Source organism: Maniola hyperantus, chromosome 1, assembly GCF_902806685.2.
Source record: "Maniola hyperantus chromosome 1, iAphHyp1.2, whole genome shotgun sequence".
Classification (NCBI taxonomy): Eukaryota; Metazoa; Arthropoda; class Insecta; order Lepidoptera; family Nymphalidae; genus Maniola; species Maniola hyperantus.
Genome location: NC_048536.1, coordinates 2,541,448 through 2,561,787, shown reverse-complemented (window position 1 = coordinate 2,561,787; position 20,340 = coordinate 2,541,448). Strand labels below are relative to the sequence as shown.

The 20,340-nt window shown below is 37.7% G+C and overlaps 1 protein-coding gene and 1 long non-coding RNA gene across 2 annotated transcripts in view; both read right to left on the bottom strand.

The window, feature by feature from the left end:
• The window catches only part of LOC117985802 (endonuclease/exonuclease/phosphatase family domain-containing protein 1-like), a 29,981-nt gene extending 9,861 nt beyond the window's left edge, over window positions 1-20,120 (bottom strand). Inside the window, exons 1-4 of the mRNA XM_034972599.2 lie at window positions 19,547-20,120; window positions 17,606-18,290; window positions 15,978-16,115; window positions 12,602-12,741 (exon numbers count right to left, since the gene is read on the bottom strand). Of these exons, the coding sequence (XP_034828490.1) occupies window positions 12,602-12,741; window positions 15,978-16,115; window positions 17,606-18,290; window positions 19,547-19,820 (1,237 nt within the window). The 5' untranslated portion in view covers window positions 19,821-20,120. The remainder of the gene's footprint in view (window positions 1-12,601; window positions 12,742-15,977; window positions 16,116-17,605; window positions 18,291-19,546) is intronic.
• LOC138402829 (uncharacterized) overlaps window positions 1-20,340 on the bottom strand; it is a 230,156-nt gene that overhangs the window by 12,344 nt on the left and 197,472 nt on the right. The gene's annotated exons all lie outside the window — the stretch shown is intronic.

Here is a 20,340-nt window from a genome sequence, read left to right as displayed (position 1 = left end):
ATGCAATCTCATCTAGTGGGAAGTGATGATAGACAGTCTAAGATGGAAGCGGGCTAATCTGGAAGGAGTATGGCAGTTTTTAGGGTTCCATACCACAATAGGAAAAAGGATCACTTTGTTGTCTGTCTGTCTATCTGTCAAGAAACCTTAGGGTACTTCCCGTTGACATAGAATCATGAAATTTGGCAGGTACGTAGGTCTTATAGCACACGTAAAGGAAGGTATGTGCGTTCTAAGTAATTAAATATCACTTGCTTTAACGGTGAAAGAAAACGTTGTGAGGAAACTTGCATGCCTGAGTTCTCCATAATGTGGTGCGATAATTTTTACGCGAACTTAAAGCTAAAGCCACGAGGGTTCCGAACTGATCTATATCAACGCACAGCTCAAATTACTGGACGGATCAGGCTGAAATTTGGCATGCAGATAACTATGACGTAGACATCCGCTAAGGAAGATTTTTTTAATATTCAACCGTAAGGGGATAAAATAGGAGTTTGAATTTATCTAGTCTACGCGGACGAATTCGCGGGGATAAGCTAGTGTAAATATTATCATCACATTATATCAAGCGGGCAACTTATGGAAAAGCTAATTGCTATCTACCTCTATATCTACGATGAGACGACACAACCTACTAATCTAAAATCAGTGTGTGTTGCTATGAATATAATTGGTAGGTATAATCAGGTGATTGCAAATTGTAAAAATTTCGAAAGGTTCCTTTAAAAGTCAACCTAGATATGTAGCATAAATTACATTTTATTGTTGCCCTAATACAGGAATACTGTCGCAACTAGAATGAATAAAGCCAAATTTAAATTTTACATAGTATAGTTATGACGCTTCATAAAAAGTAGCGGGCCTTTTAAATGTAAATCATGTTAGTGCTTCATCACACTAATATCGTAAAGGCTAAAGTTTGTATCTTTGTTATTATTTCACGGTAAAACTACTGGCCAGTTTTTTTTAAAAATTAATTTGGATAAAATTTGGAATGAAGATAGATTATATCCTGGGTTACCACATAAGCTAATTTGTATCCCAGAAAATCAAAAAGTTCCAACGGGATTTTTAAAATCCTACACCCACGCGAACGTAGTCACGGGTATCAGCTAGTAAATCATAAGAAAAGCGACCGCCGACTTCGTCCGCATCCCGCGGGAATTGTTTTTCCCGTGGATTTCCCAAAACATTTCTTTCATACAAACTTTAAATTATAAACAACTAGCTGATGCCCGCGACTTCGTCCGCGTGGAATTAGGTTTTTAAAATCCCGGGGGAACTCATTGATTTTTCGGGATAAAAAGTAGCCTATTATCCAGGGTTACTTTTATCTATACCCATGCAAAAAATCACGTCAATCCGTTGCACCGTTGCGACGTGATTGAAGGACAAACAAACGCACTTTCGCATTTCTAATAAGGGTACTGATAAAAAAGAATTAACCCATTTGGTGCAGTCGTTCGGATGTTACGCGCGTATATGTGCGATATCGGCGATTCATAAGATAAGTTAGTATAATAATATGTTCTACATAGTAAGTAGTAGCAGTTCTTTCCAATGAAAAACACATTATAGGAGTTATTAGAGCCTTTTAAAAAGAGTGGACCCAAAGCACTTCCCCAAAGGATGCCACATACAGTTACGATTGAATGAATTGAATTTATTAATTCGCTCGAGCCCTTCGACACAGTTCTAGAGCGTCCTACAAAAACGACGATTAATATGCAACTCAATTATACGAATGCGGATCGCCTCTACCGAGTACTGAGCTCCTTAAATAGTAAACGACGACACAGGCGACGAAGCTCATGGGCTATATTGATGACATTTAAACGTATTCGTATTATCAGAAAGGATAAAACCACGTGAGGTATGTCTTTCACTACACATTAGCGAATTAAAATGTATTTCAAAGGCGTAATTAAATCCCATATCTACTAATTAAATGCAAAGTGTGTCTATCTATCGGTCTGTGTACAGCAGGGATGCACATAGACTACTTTTTGTCCCGGGAAATCAAAGAGTTGCCACGAGATTCTTAAAAAGCTAAACCGACTTCGTCGAGAGATTGTTCACTCTATGACAATATACGATTAGCTAAAGACGACGTATCAACCTAGTTTTACAGCTTGTGGAATACGAATCACGATTTTCTGTTCGGAATAGCCATTCTAAGTTCTAATAATCATTGTCAGCGCTGGGACGTTTTATGTGGATTTGGTTGATTTAAAACACATTTTTGTGATATTTCTTACAGTATTAATACAATTTAGTTTACGAAAAAAAGAGAATGTAAAGAGGAAGTTGCTAATTGACATTACATTAGTTTTGCCAAAATTACATTAGTGTTGCCAAAATAAAAATAGTTAAGGCATTCATTAACATTCATAATAGGGTTATCTAACTACTTTTTCTTAGTGCAACGAGTTAACTAGTACTATAGAATGCTTGATAAAGATAGTCTAGTCTAGTTGAGTTGAAGGTCTCCACTCTAAACGTAACTAAACTATTGTCAATGTCAAGTGCGCATACTTAGCTCACGGTTTCACTGAATAGTTGGGTGCACTATTTTCTCCTCTAGTATCATCTGTAAACCTAAATATAGAACGCCAAGCCTACTAAAGCCCCTCTACCTTGAGGTACAGGTTATAATTTTGGCTTTTATATAAATGGCAACAATCAAATATGACCTTTGTTGTTATTGCAGTAAGGTCACAGTTCCCAACAGTTAGGGAACTTCTAACAAAACATTGAGGCTTCGACGTCACTGGCAGGTCAAATGTTAGTACATTTGACGCAGTAGCTCTAAAGTAGCCCTATTTTTCTTCGACTTTACTTTACCATAACCTATTATTTGACATATCGTCGATTCAGGATCAAACCGAGAGTTCCCTCTCATGTAGTTCACTCTGGTTGGGTGCACTATTTTCTCCTCTAGTACCTACCATTTGTCAACCTAAATACAGAACGCCAAGCCTACTAGCCGCTCTACCTTGAGGTACACCGGTTATATCTTTGGCTTTTATATAAATGGCAACAATCGAATATGACCTTTGTTGTAACTGCCGTAAGGTGAATCAGGGGACGACTTTTTCAATGTCAATAACACTTAGGACAACAAAATGAACATAACGGTTGATTTTATTTTAAACCTAGGTAATGCCCAGCTGGCGTTGTAACTTGTGATGGGACTCGCACGTCATATATTTATTCGTTAATGGTACTATGCACAGAAAAGAAACCTCGCAATTCCCGACAACAACTATACAAAATTCAAAAACTGTTCAAAGTTTGAATTCTATCGGATGACCGATTCGCGAATGCACAGGTAACGAGCATACAAAATAATTTCATATTTGGCCAAGGATACAACCGTAAGTTTTACTTACGTAAGTAACCTACATGGTTAACTTACGACTTTACTACTGTAAACACTCTTATAAGTACATTTACATTAGTAAATTCGCCGTCCATTAATTACGTAAGCTACTTACGTGAGTTTAACTTACAGGTGGTACCTAATCACGGTCTTAGACAAGAAAAGAAAAGCTTTAAATCATGAACTTCTAAATAAAGATGTGAGTACAAAATATCCGATCCAAAAACAAAAAAAAAACCCTGGCCAAGTGGGACCAGACTCGAGCACCGAGGGTTCCGTACTATAGTCGTATTTTTTCGACATTTTGCACGATAAATCAAAGAAATAAATGAAAATCTGTTTTACAATGTACTGGTAAAGTCCTTTCACATGATACCCCACATGAAATAACAATCTTACTTTATAAGTTTAAATTACAAAGATTTGTACATGAACACTTTTTAACTTTCTTTAATGATGTATAACCAATTCACAGTTTTCGGATTTTTCCCGTTACGTGTGCTATAAGACCTAACCACCTGCCAAATTTAGAATGCATAATTCTAGAAGAACGGGAAGTACCTACAGGTTTCTTGACAGGCAGACAGACAATGAAGTGATCCTTTAAGGGTTGCTTTTTTCCTTTTGAGGTACGGAACCATAAAAATACAAGATTGGAGAGCAAGTGAAAGTATCAAAACTGATAAACATGATATTGGTTTGAAAATTTTAAATACATACGAGTAGATTAGAATATTAATCGAGTGATTCTTTAAATAGAAAGTTTGAGCTTGTGACATAAGTTTTAATTCTTGGGGCTTGAGGTATAATAAAAGGAGAAATTACCTGACTGACATAACAACGTGCAGTACAGTACGCGGCAGAAAGTAATGTACATCGTCCTTTAGAATGCCATTTCGGCTTTGTAGAGCGTTGTCTCTGTCACTCATACCTATATGACGTTTTGTCGGTCTCAACGGCAGAGACAATGCTCTACAAATCCGCTATCTCCTTCTAAAGGTCGATGTACATTACTTTCGGCCGCGTACTGTATTATGTATGTATTCTGAGATATAACACAGTGGTAGATATGCATTTGACGATTCAAAAGTATTTGCAAAAGTTTAATTGAATAAAAATTATTTTTATTTTACAGCAACATCACAAGCCTCTGGGTCTGGAAGAGATTTTGCGTATAGGTTCCTTAATCTAAATATATAAAATTTTAACGTTTAAACTACCGTGAGTGATTTCCATTCTAAATAATATCTGTCCACGGCTGTAGTCACGTGTTTAGTCGACGTTAGCACGACTAGTTTCGAACCCATACGGGGTCCTTTTTCAAGGGAGTCCGTTCGCGCACGTGCCGCGGTTTTGACTAACGTCGACTAAACACGTGAGTACAGCCGTGGACAGATATTATATAAAATTTAGATTAAGGAACCTATATTATTAACAGAAGATTTCGTCAAAATGTTCCAAAAAAATTAAAAGGTAGGTAACTATAACTATGCAGATTTATGCAAAGTGAAGTCGATTGGTAATGGATTCACAATGAAGCACGAATTGAGCCAATTAAGTTTATAACAATGGTCAATGATATATGAATTGTTCATTGTGCTCATATTTGTGTGAACTACGAACGCCTTTACAAACTCTGATATCTATACTAATATTATAAATGCGAAAGTGTGTTTGTCTGTCTGTCCGTCTGTCTGTCTGTCTGCTAGCCTTTCACGGCCCATCTGAATTATCGTTTGAATTTGAACCATTTGAATTATCATGCAAAATGTCGAAAAAATACAACTGTAGTACGGAACCCTCGTTGCGCGAGCCTGACTCGCACTTGGCTGGTTTTTATAAAGTGATATGGCAAGTTTGTCACTACAAAAAGTTCTTTGGAAAAATACCGTGGAATTGAACATACGCTGTTGTTATCACACAGTTGTCTGTGTTATCAGACGATCTTATCTGACGCGGACGGTATGCGATAAATAATTATACAGTCTAAGATGAAAAAGTTTAAAAAGATAAGAGATATAGCAGTTGATGGGCACGTTTTTATTTGGACACTAGCTGATGCCCGCGACTTCGTCCGCATGGATTTAGGTTTTTAAAAATCCCGTGGGAACTCTTTGATTTTTCCGGGATAAAAAGTAGCCTATGTCCCCTTCCAGGTCTTTAACTATAACCATGCAAAAAATCAATCCGTTGCGCCGTGATTGAAAAACAAACCAATAAATCAACAAACAAACACACTTTCGCATTTATAATATGGGTACTGATTCTGAGATCGGATATAACGAGGAACTGTCATGCACCTAAAAGTGGAATCAATTTGCTCAATTAAATCTTACATCAGACACGATTTGAATATTTAAATTGATGTAATGCCTTCGTAGGCGTTAAGCCAGACAGCAAATTTGAGCATATTGGTACTGATTCTGAGCACTACTAAATTTTAGAGTATTCGCATCCTCTTCTTACTAATGTAAATTGAAAAGGACAGACACAGTTTGACAATTTAAATTTTATTTAGAGCTGTCAAACCTCGTGACTTTAGCTGCCAGTCGCGAGCCTATTGTTTAAATTTGTAGCGTGCATTAAAATTTAGAGTCTTAAATGTAAAATTCATTTTCCGTATTTTTTTAGCAATATTAAAAAGAAAAACATGCAGATACTCTAAATTTAGTTTAGAGAAAGACAACAGAATGTTACTCCCTAGTTAATCCTCTACTTGTCTGTGAAAGTCTCGTCAAAATAGGTTCAGTCGTGCCGAAGACTAGCCCGTTCAAACAGAGAGACAGACAGACAACATTTTTAAAAACGTTTGATTCGGTTATGGTACAGTTCAAAATTTAATAACCAAATGAGCTTAATATGAGGTAGTTATTTTGAAATTACAGACAGACACTTCCAATTTATTTATTAGTATGGATTAGTATAGATAGACCGGAAGACGCAGCGTTGGAAGACCCCCCCCACTAGGTGGACGAAGGACATCAGACGAGTCGCAGGGAGCCGCTGGATCCAGGCGGGCGGCGCAAGACCGTGGCGTGTGGAAGTCCCTACAAGAGACCTATGTCCAGCGGTGGACGTCTATTGGTTGATGATGATGATGATGATGATGATGATGATGATGATGAGTATAGATATAGATTATTTAGAGGCACTCCTTATACTCTGTGCCCAGGTTATACCTATTTCCGTGGTGTAACACGGCGCACGTAATTATGTAGATGCTGAGCACTTTTCCGCACGGCGCGCGGCGGGCGGCTCCTTCATGCATGAATGTTTACTTTGGCCACGTTGATATACAAAAATACTAGATGCAAAGACTTGCCAAAAATACGTCCGAAAAATTAGCAATCAAAAAATATTAAAAAGTACGACTGCCCTGCCAAAAAACGAACTAAAAAGTATTCATATAAAACCGGCCAACTGCGTTGCGGGCCACGCGCAGTGTAGGGTTCTGTAGTCACAATCCTCGAAAAACAGATATATAGCTCCTTAACTTGTGATCCCTACTTAGCCATGATAGTTTTCCTTTAAAATTGATTGTATAAACTACTGGGGGAGGGGGGGGCGCGGACGACACTTGACTCTAATAAAAATTAGCACTTTTACATTTAAAACATCATATTTTACAAACGGATCTAGAAATCGAAAAATGATGTTCCCACACCCACAGTATTTTTAAAAGACCTATTGAACGATACCCCACACTATGGGGTAGATGAGAAAAAAAAATTCATCCCCACTTTACATGTAGGGGAGCTACCCTACAAAAAAAATATTTATCAAAATTTTATTTCACCACTTTGTCGGCGTGATTAATATTTATACTAGGCGTGCCTTTTAAGTTCTGTCGTTTCCATATTTCCCGGCAATTTTGAATTTGGAACTGTTTTATATTCGAATGTTTAAATTTTGAATCTCAAAACAGTTGAAAGTATTAGGATTAATGCTATTGTTTAGTCACAGCGTCGATTGGAATCTGTCAGGTTACGTACGAAAATGAATCTTTCTAAGGAAAATGTTCGTGCAATAATTTTCTACAACTTTAGAAGAGGCCTGACACGGCTTTAGTGTTTCGAAGAGCTAACATCTGTGTTCAGTGATGAAGCCCCATATCTGCGGATTGTCGAACGCTGGTATTTAGAATTCCAGTGTGGACATACTAGTGTTAGTGACAAATCTCGCGAAGGACGCCCAAAATCCGCCTTCACTGAAGATAACATCATTGCTGTGAGACAACTAATTCTCGAAGATCGTCATGTGACATATCGAGAGATAGAGGCTCTATTAGGCATCTCAGGGACAACCATTCAGAAGATCTTGCATGAAGCGCTCGGTGTGAGAAAGCTAGTTTGCCGTTGGATACCGCATCTGCTTTCCGACGATCACAATGCGGCGCGCGTCAGATGGTGTAAGAAAACTCTACAAAGGTTCAACCGAGGAGAGTCAAATCACGTCTACGACATCATCAGTGGTGACGAATCTTGGATCTATGCCTACGATCCTGATTCCAAACAACAATCTACATTCTGGGTCTTTCAAGACGATCCAAAGCCGACTAAAGTTGTTCGTTCTCGAAGCACTTCAAAGAAGATGGTGGCCACGTCCGTTAGAAAAGCCGGCCATGTTGCGACTATTGCACTTGAAGATCGTAGAACGGTTAACGCAGAGTGGTATACCACAGTTTGTTTACCACAAGTCATCGCCGAACTTCGAAAATCTAACTCAAAGCGACGCATCATCCTGCACCACGACAACGCAAGCTCACACAGCGCTCGTCAAACGATTGAGTATTTGAAGCAGGAAAAAGTAGAAATTCTTGACCATCCTCCATACGGTCCTGACCTAAGCCCTAACGATTTCTTTACATTTCCTAAAATTAAGAAAAGTCTTCGTGGTCAAAGGTTCCAGTCCGGTGAAGAAGCAGTCGATGCTTTCAAGTCAGCCATTTTGACACCCCCACTTTAGAGTGGAATAAATGTTATAATAACTGGTTTGAGCGAATGGAAAAGTGTATTAAGCTACGTGGTGAATACTTTGAAAAACAATAAAAAGTACTATAAGGTTCCAGTTGTGTTTTTTTCTTCAAACGACAAAACTTAAAAGGCATGCCTCGTACCCATGCCAAATTACAGATTTGTAGCACTAATAGTCTCTAAGACTAACCGAGGACGGACGGACGGACATGGCAAAACAATAAAGGTTCCTTGTTTACTACGGAACGCTAAAAAATGGCACCATGCAGCCATCATATTATATGTTGCTTTTTTTTTCAAAAATTTATAGCCACTCGGGATGGTGCAAGGATATCCCATACATCTAAATCTGTTTATGCAGGTTTTAAAATGTGCCAATCGAAAATCGTATGATTTCATTTTCAAATGACGTATGATGGAATCGGTTTTAAATTTTTTGCACGGTACTAGTTAAATAAAAGTCGGTGACCTATTTTGCGATGGGCGGCCAGAGCCACCCACCTGTTTTAGTATGTAATCCATATTATTTTTGGCCCTAAGCAATCTAAACAAAGATCTGAATCAGTGATCTCATTCTCAATAGGTTGATCATAGATGTAAAATTATTGATTTGTTTTCAATTTTATTACTTGCGGTTATTTCAGTAGTGGGGTTTTTAAAGGTCCTGTGTTTCTTAAGCCCCGAATTTAAGACAAGATGTCACTATTCAGTATACCATAAAGTATATTGCTCGTGTGATGATGAAAAGTAGTATCATGGATAGTTTCAAGGTCGAAGACTACTACCATGACACGCAATAATTATTATAAACAATATTTCCGGAAGACAAGTTTGTATCTAAATTTTGCATGCCTATCTATGGCGGTTTTTAGATTGTTAAAAAATCTCTAATAGGTACCTTTTCTGTACATCTGCAATCGTGCAAATAAACGATTTTGTTTCGATTTTAACCAACGCGATGGAAGAAGTATCTTTCAGAAGTTACATTTCTAACGAAACTATCTTTGGATTTCTATATCAATGTTCGGGCACGGTTTCTCAAACAATCGCTCACACGATTCGATAGCTACTTCAATGTTTTGCCCAAACATTTTGCCGATTCGCGTGCGTATGGGAATTTAGGTAGGTATTTGAACGGACTTGTACTTAGAAGCTAGGTACAGGAACTTGTAGCTAGTTTTTAAAAGGATAACTTATATCAAACTAGCTTATGCTCGCGACTTCGTCCGCGTGGACTACAAAATTTCAAAACTCTATTTCACCCCCTTAGGAGTTGAATTTTCAAAAATCCTTTCTTAGCGGATGCCTACGTCATAATAGCTATCTGCATGCCAAATTTCAGCCCGATCCGTCCAGTAGTTTGAGCTGTGCGTTGATAGATCAGTCAGTCAGTCAGTCAGTCAGTCAGTCAGTCAGTCAGTCAGTCACCTTTTCCTTTTATATATATAGATACTGCAGCATCATGCTGACGCAGTAGCCCTTTCAGCTCAAACAAGACATCATTTTTGTTCTTAGTAGCTCGTAGTTTTAAGTGTACCTAGTTTTAATTTTTTAATTTTTAACATTTGGTGTGTATATTTTGTTTCTCTTTTTTTTGAGCTGAATAACCTTTTATTAATTATTTATTTTATTTATATAGGATAGAATGTAATAGAATATAAACATTTATTATTTAATTAAACTTTTACAAGTACTTTTGAATCGTCATATGCATTTAGCACTGGTTCGGAATGCCTTTTCTACCGAGAACCAGTAAGAAACTCGCCGGTTGCTCTGTTCAAAGATTTGATAGATAATACGATATTATGGTATGGGTATTATATTCAGTTTTTGTGATAGGTTAATGAAACTTACCTACCATAAAAACGGAATACATAGTTTCGAAGTAAAATTCCAGCACATAACGGCACATTTCTGCAGGTGCTCATCGAATGTTTATTTTTTCTTGTCTTAAAAATATTCTACGCCTCATCACGCGAATGATGGCTTCAGCTCAGTCTACTTGATTTTTTTTGTACAATATTGACAGATGTATTCAAGCCACCTATTTATAGATACTCCTAAATAAAAAGTTGTGATAGCCTAGTAGGACGTCCGCCTTCTAATCGGAGATCGAGGGTTCAATCCCGGGCACGCATTTTTAACTTTTCGGAGTTATGTGCGTTTTAAGTAATTAAATATCACTTGTTTTAATGGTGAAGGAAAACATCGTGAGGAAACCTGCATGTCTGAGAGTTCTCCATAATGTTCTCAAAGGTGTGTGAAGTCTACCAATCCGCAAATGGCCAGCGTGGTTAGACTATGGCCAAAAGCCTTCTCTCTGAGAGTAGACCTATGGTTTATACTCCTACTTCATATAATACACAACTTTTAAAAAATCACGATTTATTTATAGTTGACTAGTTGATGCCCGTGATTTCATCCGCGTGGGTTTAGATTTTTTAAAATCCCGTGGGAACTTTTTGATTAGCCTATATCTCTCCAGGTCTTTAAAAACCCATGCATAAATCACGTCGATCCGTTGGTCCGTTGCGGCGTGATTGAAGGTCAAACCAACAAACAAACACACTTTCGCATTTATAATTTGGGTACTAATGCCAAGCGTAGGCTATGACTGTTTGTCGTAATTTCGTCAAGATCGATTCACTGGTTAGAGCAGACTATAGGTAGACGGACTCACTTTCATATATTTTATAAGTAACTTATGCCCGCGACTTTGTCCGCATGGACTACACAAATTTCAAACCCCTATTTCACCCCGTTAGGGGTCGAATTTTCAAAAATCCTTTCTTAGCTGATGCCTACTACGTCATCATATCTGCATGCCAAAGGAGATGAACAAAAATTGTATGGAGGCGTCAGGCGTGCCCCAGAATGTACAAAGATGATAATGTATGTGCCATTTAACAAATGTACAGAGATGATATATCTGCCATTTAATGGTAAACATCTTCTATTTTAAGAAAAAAAAGTCGCATGTTGTTTTGCAGTCGTGGCATTAAGTTCATGACAGGCACAGTTCAGCCTGGGGCAAATTTTGTCCATCTCGTTTCAGCCCTATCTGTCCAGTAGTTTGAGCTGTGCGTTGATAGATCTGTCAGCCAGACAGTCACCTTTTCCTTTTATATATTTAGACTAGCTTATGCTCGCGACTTCGTCCGCGTGGACTACACAAATTTCAAACCCCTATTTCACCCTCTTAGGGGTCGAATTTTAAAAAATCATTTCTTAGCGGATGCCTACGTCATAATAGCTATCTGCATGCCCAGCCCGATCCGTCCAGTAGTTTAAGCTCTGCGTTGATAGATCAGCCAGTCAGTCAGTCAGTCACCTATGGATATAATATCACGTGTATACTCTGTACATACATTACAGATCGTATTGTGCAACAGCGAAGGTCGTCATACTTTATCATTGTCTATTGAACGCTTATCTGTCAGTGTTACAAAAGCAATAACGCATACCTAATTATCAACGGACGTACATTGATATCAAAGTCCGATTTATCACCTTTGCGCTGAGTGGTACAAGTTTGCCTCTATAACAGCTACAGACCACCTCCATAATTGCCATAGACGCCTAATAGCCGAACACCCCCGCTCGCCAAGCTTAGGCACTTGCATAGCATAAAATTCGGCCTACGCCCGTTCGGTACCCTCATTCCGCACATTATTTTGATTACGTGACTTTTAAGTCCACCAATCACAACAAAGCATTCTCCCCTGTCCCCCGCCAACATTTTACGATTTTGTTTCATTCAAAACCTTGTACATATGCTGTCCTAATTGGCAATCGCTCGCCTGAACATATTATTATGTACGATCATATGGCATTCATCAAAGATACAATATACCTACGTACTACAAGAATATAGACTGGCGGGAGGCTTGGGCCGTGGCTAGTTACCACCCTATCGGCAAAGACGTGCCGCCAAGCGATTTAGCGTTCCGGTTTGATGCCGTGTAGAAACCAAAGGGGTATGGTATGTAGGGATAAGTTTCATAAAAACATACCCGCTACCATCTTGGACTGAATCATCACTTACCACCAGGTGAAATTGCAGTCAAGGCTTAACTTGTATCTGAATAAAAGAAAAGATACCGTCCCGGCTTCCGTTTTCCCTGCCAGGCGCTAGCTACGATTACGAGCGCTAGACCCTTCTCATTCTGAGAGACCCCAGTTCAATAAATAGGCCAGCGATGGGTTAAGATGATGATTGATGATGATTGGTTTAGTCACAAACCTTGCGGAGAAACCCCCAGCCGCTCGGAGCGCAGCGCAGTCAGTTCCTCAAAGATCCTTCGCGCATGCTCGTCTGTGAGTAACGCGGTCTCTACCGTGATGTGCTTGTTGGAGCGCTCGTACAAGAAGCCCAGGTTTCGACTGCAACAACAAACAATAGCTTGAAACTACCAGAGGATTACAAGAACTAAAGAACAGAGGGCGAAAAAAAGATGGAAGAGAGATAGCTAAAGGAAGGGATCAGAAATGAGAAAGAAGAGTGATAAGGAAGGACGACAGAAAAGGAAATAAAAGCGACAAAGTAAGAATCAAGGTTTTGCCATCAAGATAGTTGAGAGAGAATGGGATAGAAGGCAAAAGTAAATAGAGAGCAGGAAGAAAGCTAGAAAGAGGGATCGGCATTGGATGAGTAAAAAAGAGTTATACGGCGACAGAGAAAGAACTGAGACTTGAGAGGAAGGCAGTAGGAAACGGAGTGTTGATTGTCGACATCGAAATAGATTTGGGAGAGATAAGTGTCAGTCACACAAGGAGAAAGAAAAAGGGATTAGGCAAGAAAAAGGAAGACGGTGATTAACTGATTAGTATTATGATGGAGCAAAATATCTGTACATATAAAAGAAAAAGCTGATTGACTGATTGATTTATCAACGCACAGCTCAAACTATTGGACGGATCGGCCTGAAATTTGGCATGCAGCTAGCTATTGTGATCTTATATCACAATAGCTAGCTGCATCCCGCTAAAAAAGGATTTTTGAAAATTCGACCCCTAAGTGGGTGAAATAGGGGTTTTAAATCTGTGTAGTCCACGCAGACGAAGTCGCGGGCATAAGCTAGTTATGGTTATAAGGCTACAGGAGAATTCTTATTCTTAGAATAAGAGAAGAGAGACAGTAAGAGAGAGTAAGACGGGATGCAGACGGGGTTTGTCCTAAAAATTGACGTACGTATAAAATGCTATCTAAATATATAATACAAAAAAAATAAAAACCGACTTCGTTACATAAACACTAAAAATTGAAAAATAATTTAATTTATTACCGAATATATTATGTATACAAGAGTTAATATAGTTCCATAATAATATTTTTTGGTTCCGGTGCCAATTAGCTTTAGCTGCGCGAATCGTCTAGACTTCATATTTTTATGGGACTCCACAATGACACCTCATTGGCACCGACCCCAAAAAATATTATTATGGAACTATATTAACTCTTGTATACATAATATATTCGGTAATAAATTAAATTATTTTTCAATTTTTAGTGTTTATGTAACGAAGTCGGTTTTTATTTTTTTTGTAAAAATTTTTTATTTCACAATTTTTAGTGGCCCCATGAAATTATGCTATGACTGGTTAAAAATCTACTGTTTACCAAGCTTTTACACTGATCGCGAGCAATTTACTCTTATCCGTTGAGGAGTTCCAGTATCTATCTTCGAAGATGTTCATCAGATCTTCACCAAATTGAAATGGGACCAACTTTGAAGTATACCCTTTCAAACAAAAAAGAATTTTCAAAATCGGTCCAGGCGTTTTTGAGTAATCGGGGAACATACATAAAAAAAAAAAATAAAAAAAAAAAAAAAAAAAAAGATTCCGACGAATTGAGAACCTCCTCCTTTTTTGAAGTCGGTTAAAAAGAAAAGGTGACTGACTGACTGACAAACTGAATGATCTATCAACGCACATCTCAAACTACTAGACGGATCGGGCTGAAGTTTGGCATGCAGGCTATTGTGACGTAGGCATCTGCTAAGAAAGGATTTTTGAAAATTCAACCCCTAAGGGTGTGAAATAGGGGTTTGTGTAATCCACGCGGACGAAGTTGCGAGCCTAAGCTAGTCTGAACATAAAATTGTATTTATCTGTTTCAGAAAGTGAATTTTATTAGATACCTAATTGTTGTTGATTGCCAAGTAGTTGTGATTCATAACATTTTATACTTATCTATTTCTGACTTGATTATGCAACTAATGAAGTCATAAAAACGTATGATCTTTGTCTTCTCACGAGAATACTAATATTATTTAGAAACTAGATGATGCCCACTACTTCGTTTACATGGATATAGGTTTTATTTAAATCGTGCTGGAACTCTAGCAAACCAGAGACATAGATATTAGTTTTTTTTAATTCAAAGTTTTTTTACAATTTTTTTACATAAAATTGTTGAATCCAGCTGAAAGTGCTGAAACTGAAACATACGGTTTTTTTGCTGGAAGTCAACGTGTCTATAAAACTACATCGAGTTTGATTGGTTAATATTCAAATGAGAATCAAACTACGTTTGTTTGACGCGAGTGACGGAGGAGCGCTTATTAACGGGGGACCCATTACCAAGCGCTCGATTGGCGCAGTCTTGCACTTGACCGTTTATCTCTCCACTCGATGTAGAACGTCCCTGACGGCTTCCTTATCAGATCGTCTCGCGCGTTATCAGCGCGCCGAGCGCCTCGATCGACTGATTTAGAACAATGTTTATCGTGCACACGTATTATTAGGGTTGGCACACTTTAACTAAGGGTGATAAACTGATCCATACTAATATTATAAACTAGCTGATGCCCGCGACTTCGTACGCTTGGTTTTATGTTTTTAAAAATCCCGTGGGAACTCATTGATTTTCCTAGATAAAAAGTAGCTTATGTCCCTTTCCAGGTCTTACACTACTGTACCCATAACAAAAATTTTTCAAATATTTAATGCATGCCAAACTATTCCTAGTATGGTTGGCAACCCTACTTATCGAAATTACGCTTTTGTCTCAATATCACAGAAAGAAATTGAGATGTATTGCAACACAATAAGTTTCAAAATTATTTGCACGTTGACTACAACAATAATTAATGTATTAATAAAAATAATTGAATGAATATAATTGCCCTAGCTAACATGCAGGTTGGAAGTTTGTGTTTACATGCGCAATATGGCGTGTAGACAATTAGGCACTGCCTACCTTGCCATTGTGAATGACATGAATCTTATTTTTGAAAAAATAAAAAACCGGCCAAGTGTCAGGCTCGCGCACCGAGGGTGCCGTACTGCGGACGTATTTTTTCGACATTTTCCACGATAGTTCAAAAACTATGATGCATAAAAATAAATAAAAATCTGTTTTAGAATGCACAGGGAAAGCCCTTTTATATGATACCCCACTTGATATAGTTATCTTACTTCGAAAATTGAAAATACCTATTAGTTCATGACCACAATTTAATTTTTTTGTGTGATGTAACTCTAAATTTACCCTTATGTAACTCCTAACCCACTTACCTGCCAAATTTCATGGTTCTAAGTCAACGGAAAGTACCACTCACTAAGGAGGTCCTGAATGAAGCGAGCCTACAAGGCCGAGTGCATTTAGAACTCACCCTGTATATACGCTCTGCCAGGTGTGACTGTTGCACCGCCACTCTCTCACTCGCCGCAACGCTGGCGAGTTGAGCTCATCGCATATCATCTGCAACGCGGGCTCTTCCAGTATGTCCTGAACAGCTATTATTGATAACCTGCGAAAATAACTCCGTTTTCACTTCTCATGTTCGTAAAGTTCTTCTTTATGCTGGCTGTAAGCGGGCTAAAACTGCTTTTCATGCTCTAGTGAGTATTATAGGTCTATGGCTCTAGTGCAAATTTTTTTATTGGTGTACAAGAATCTATATGTGTATATATACCTTGTAATTTTTTATTATAATTTTAACTAAATAGACATGTCGGTACTTAGTATCATAATATTATTGTTTTATTTCCTCGCAATCGAAGTGAAAAGCAAAGTATATAACTCGGTCATAAAACCCATTTTATCCTCCACTTAAATATCTGCCCGAGCCGCTCGGATTTCGGTTTGTTTTATGCCCTTGTTGTACAATCTACTATTTCAGTTCTTATGCTCCTAAAGTTCTTCTTCATGCCCAGTGTAAGCGGACTAACACTGATTTTTATGCTCTTGGAGATAAAAGTATTGCATGGATAGTGCCTGAGCCAAGCCTATCCTCTTAGCTCCTATGCTCTCCTGGTACTTTATCCATGTAAGCTACAGTTCCAGTGTCACGTCAAAAGGTCTCCGACCTTAAACTTGCGCTGTGGGTTATATATCGGTCTACATATTCAATACTATCAGTTAGATCGTTGTTGTTCCAACTCCTTGTCTATATATAACACTTACAGCCGTACTCAGAGTCGCTAATCGTTACTTAAGATTGAGTTAAAACGAGACAGATTTATGTGAGAGATATAGCTCTGTCTCGTTTTAATTAAACTTAAGTAACGATTAAGTGACTCTGAGTACGGCTGTAAGTGTGGGTGGTTGCTTACAACAATTACATTTATTTTTAAACAATTCCTGCAATATTTACTAGTTAGATTAGTCTATGGTAGTGTAATATATTCTTTGTGACTTTGATGTTATTTTTAGCTAAGTTAATTTAAAATATTACAATTAGCGATTAACAATTAATTGGTTGTTTTTCGTCGTCGCTAATTAATACTTGAACTAATAAACGTTTTTTCTGCTTTGTTATTCTTTTAATATTTATCCGTGTTGGTGAGACGAAATAACTTAATTTTTATAATTATTAAGATTATAATTTATGGTTAGGTACTTAGTTAATCCATACTAATATTATAAATTCGAAAGTGTGTCTGTCTGTCTGTCTGTATGCTAGCCTTTCACGGCCCATTTGTTCAACCGATTTTGACAAAATTTGGTACAGATATAACTTGCATCCCGGGGCTACTTTTTATCGCGGAAAATCAAAGAGTTCCAACGGGATTTTTAAAAATCTAAATCCACGCGGATGAAGTCGCGGGCATCATCTAGTAAATAGATAAAACTGATAACTTATCACAAATCAAAATCTATCTAACAAGAACCTACTTTAGAAATAAGATCTCTCTAGTCCATTAAGTTAGAAAATAATTAGTATAATTTTGTGGTTATACAATTTTTTTTAGACAAGGTCAAACCAAAAAAAGATTTAAATAAACTGGTATTACTTACTTATATTCCAGTATAGTCCTGCATATCACCTCTCTAACACCAGGATTTGTGATTTTGTCCACACTGAGTTGATGGAGATTCCAGGAAGCGAGACGGCAACACCTAACCCCATCTCTTTCATACGTAAACACCTCTTCCACAATAGGTCTGTGAGAGTAAGCAGATAGCAAGTCCAATATATCTGTCACTGGAGCTGTCGCAAAACCATTTGGCAACGTAATAGGAAATTTATTTGGCATTGACAGACTTTTTCTATGCGGACTCTTTGGAGTTTTTGGCTCACTGCTGACCAATGAATCATTTATTGAAGAATCTGTCCATCCGTTCACGTGCCCATTGGTTAAATGTTGTACACTCTCGCACTTCCTAAGTTCCAAGTTTAAATGTGGTTTAATACTACTTAGTCTAACTATATCCATCCCTCTCACTTTTATAAGATCATCTAAGGACTTAAAGGGGCCTTTTTTGTTACGGTAATCTACTATGTTTGCGGCTAATTCTTGGTTTAAACCAGGCACACATTGTAATTGGAATACGCTAGATGAGTTCACTGAACATAACTTATTTTCTGACGATGACCTTATGCTATCTAATGAGTATGTGTAAGAGCTAGTTCTAGAGATTTGCCTTCTTGAATTTGTACATATTTCAGGTCTTAGTAGCTCTAGTTTTTCAGCACCGATACCTACAACAATGGGTAACATTAAGAATCATTATTTGTACCATCTTACCAAACCTTAAGCTTTTTTATGATAAACTAGCTTATGTACTACACAAATTTCTGAGTCCTATTTTACCCTCTTCAATCAATCAATCAATCAGCCTATTTGCGTCCACTGCTGGACATAGGCCTTCCCAAGAGCACCCCACCACACACGATCCTCCGCCTTCCTCATCCACCCACTTCCCGCTATCTTCTTAAGGTCGTCAGTCCAGCGGGTTGGAGGTCGTCCCACACTGCGCTTGCTGATACGCGGTCTCCACTCTTTACCCTCTTAGGGGTTGAATTTTCAAAAATCCTTTCAAACTATCAGCCTGATCATGTTATCATGACAGATCAGTCAGTCAGTTAGTTAGTCAGCTTTTTTCTTTTATATAATATTTGTAGGTAGGTACTACAAAAAAAAATCACACTTAAATCATTATAGTTATTCACTGAATTTTAATTTATTATTAGTCAAACCACGAAAACAAAAGTTTTTTACAATTTTAGCAAACATGGACTCCGGACTATTTAGAGAGAGAAAAGAATGAAACCAATTTCAAGATTCTTTAAAGTGATACCATGCTATTTTAAATTCCTAACTTTGAATATTTTAAGTAAACAATAGGTAAAGAAGAGAGAAGTGAGGCAACTTATTTGATCCTCATTGTAAATGACTGAAATCATGATAATAGGTATCTATAATCAATAGTACAAAAGTGTTAGCCAATAAGGATTGCAATAAATGGACTGGTTGCATCAAAGTTTCATAATATATCTATTGGAACAAAAGATAAGTTTGGCCTGATTGTATGCATATCTCTAGATACTACACCAATTTTTATGTTATCTAGCACATCTGTAGTAGGCTGATAAGAATTTTGATAACTGCATTAATTGAAACAGAGTTTTATACTTATTAGTGACTAGATGATGCCCGCGACTTCGCGTCTTTAGGTTTTTAAAAATCCCACGGAAGCTCTTTGATTTTCCGGGATAAAAAGTAGCCTATGTCCTTCCCCGGGATACAAGCTATATCTGTACCAAATTTCGTCAAAATCTGTTGAACGGATGGGCCGTGAAAGGCTAGCAGACAGACAGACAAACTTTCGCATTTATAATATTGGTATGGATTACATACAGAAAGCCAGAAAATAAAGATACCTACTTCTTTATTTTTTGCTTAGAAACAGATAAATTTAGCCTTTGTTATGTTTGCTAGGCTTTACCATAATTACCTGAGACTAAGGCAAGGTCGTCAACTCGTTTAAACCTGCCTATCATCTGCCGATGACGAACTATCTCCTGCGCAAGTTGCCTGGACACCCCTGGCAACGTCATCAGCTGCTCCTCTGTCGCCGTATTCACATTCATCAGATCAGGGTACTCCTCCGAAGGCGGCAAGCTGAACGTGTGGCTCAAATTCGACTTGTTCAACTTTGAACGCCTCACAAAAGAACGAAAAGACCTCCGACTACCTTTACTCCGGTTAGAACTAGGACTCTGCCCCATATTTGCACACGCCACAATAAACCATAGGTAACACTTACAAATCTAAACGCAAATTTCACTTTTACAAATTATTATTAGATTAAAATTAAATTAAAATCGCTTGCACATCACTGATTTAAAACTTATATTACAACTACACAAACAAACACATGTCTCACGTATCACATTTTAATCTCAACGTTAGCGAAATTGTTTTCCCGGATTGCTAAAGATTACTTTTGTTTTTATATTCACTTTCAAATTACATTTAATTTATAATTCCACACAACTCAACAAGGCAAATCGCGTTACGATAAGAAATAATAAGAAAATGAAATATATATATGACATTCAATGACATTTTGTTTTTGACATGACAGCATCAAAATGACGTGTGGTACAGCTGCGTTCTGAAATAAGTCTACACTCTACAGCTATCAAGATAAAATATTATAGTCTGGCACTACAAAAAGCCACCATACAAGAAAAGAAAAATGTTCCTGAAAGCGCTGATGTTTTTATAAAACTATGGAAAGTACGT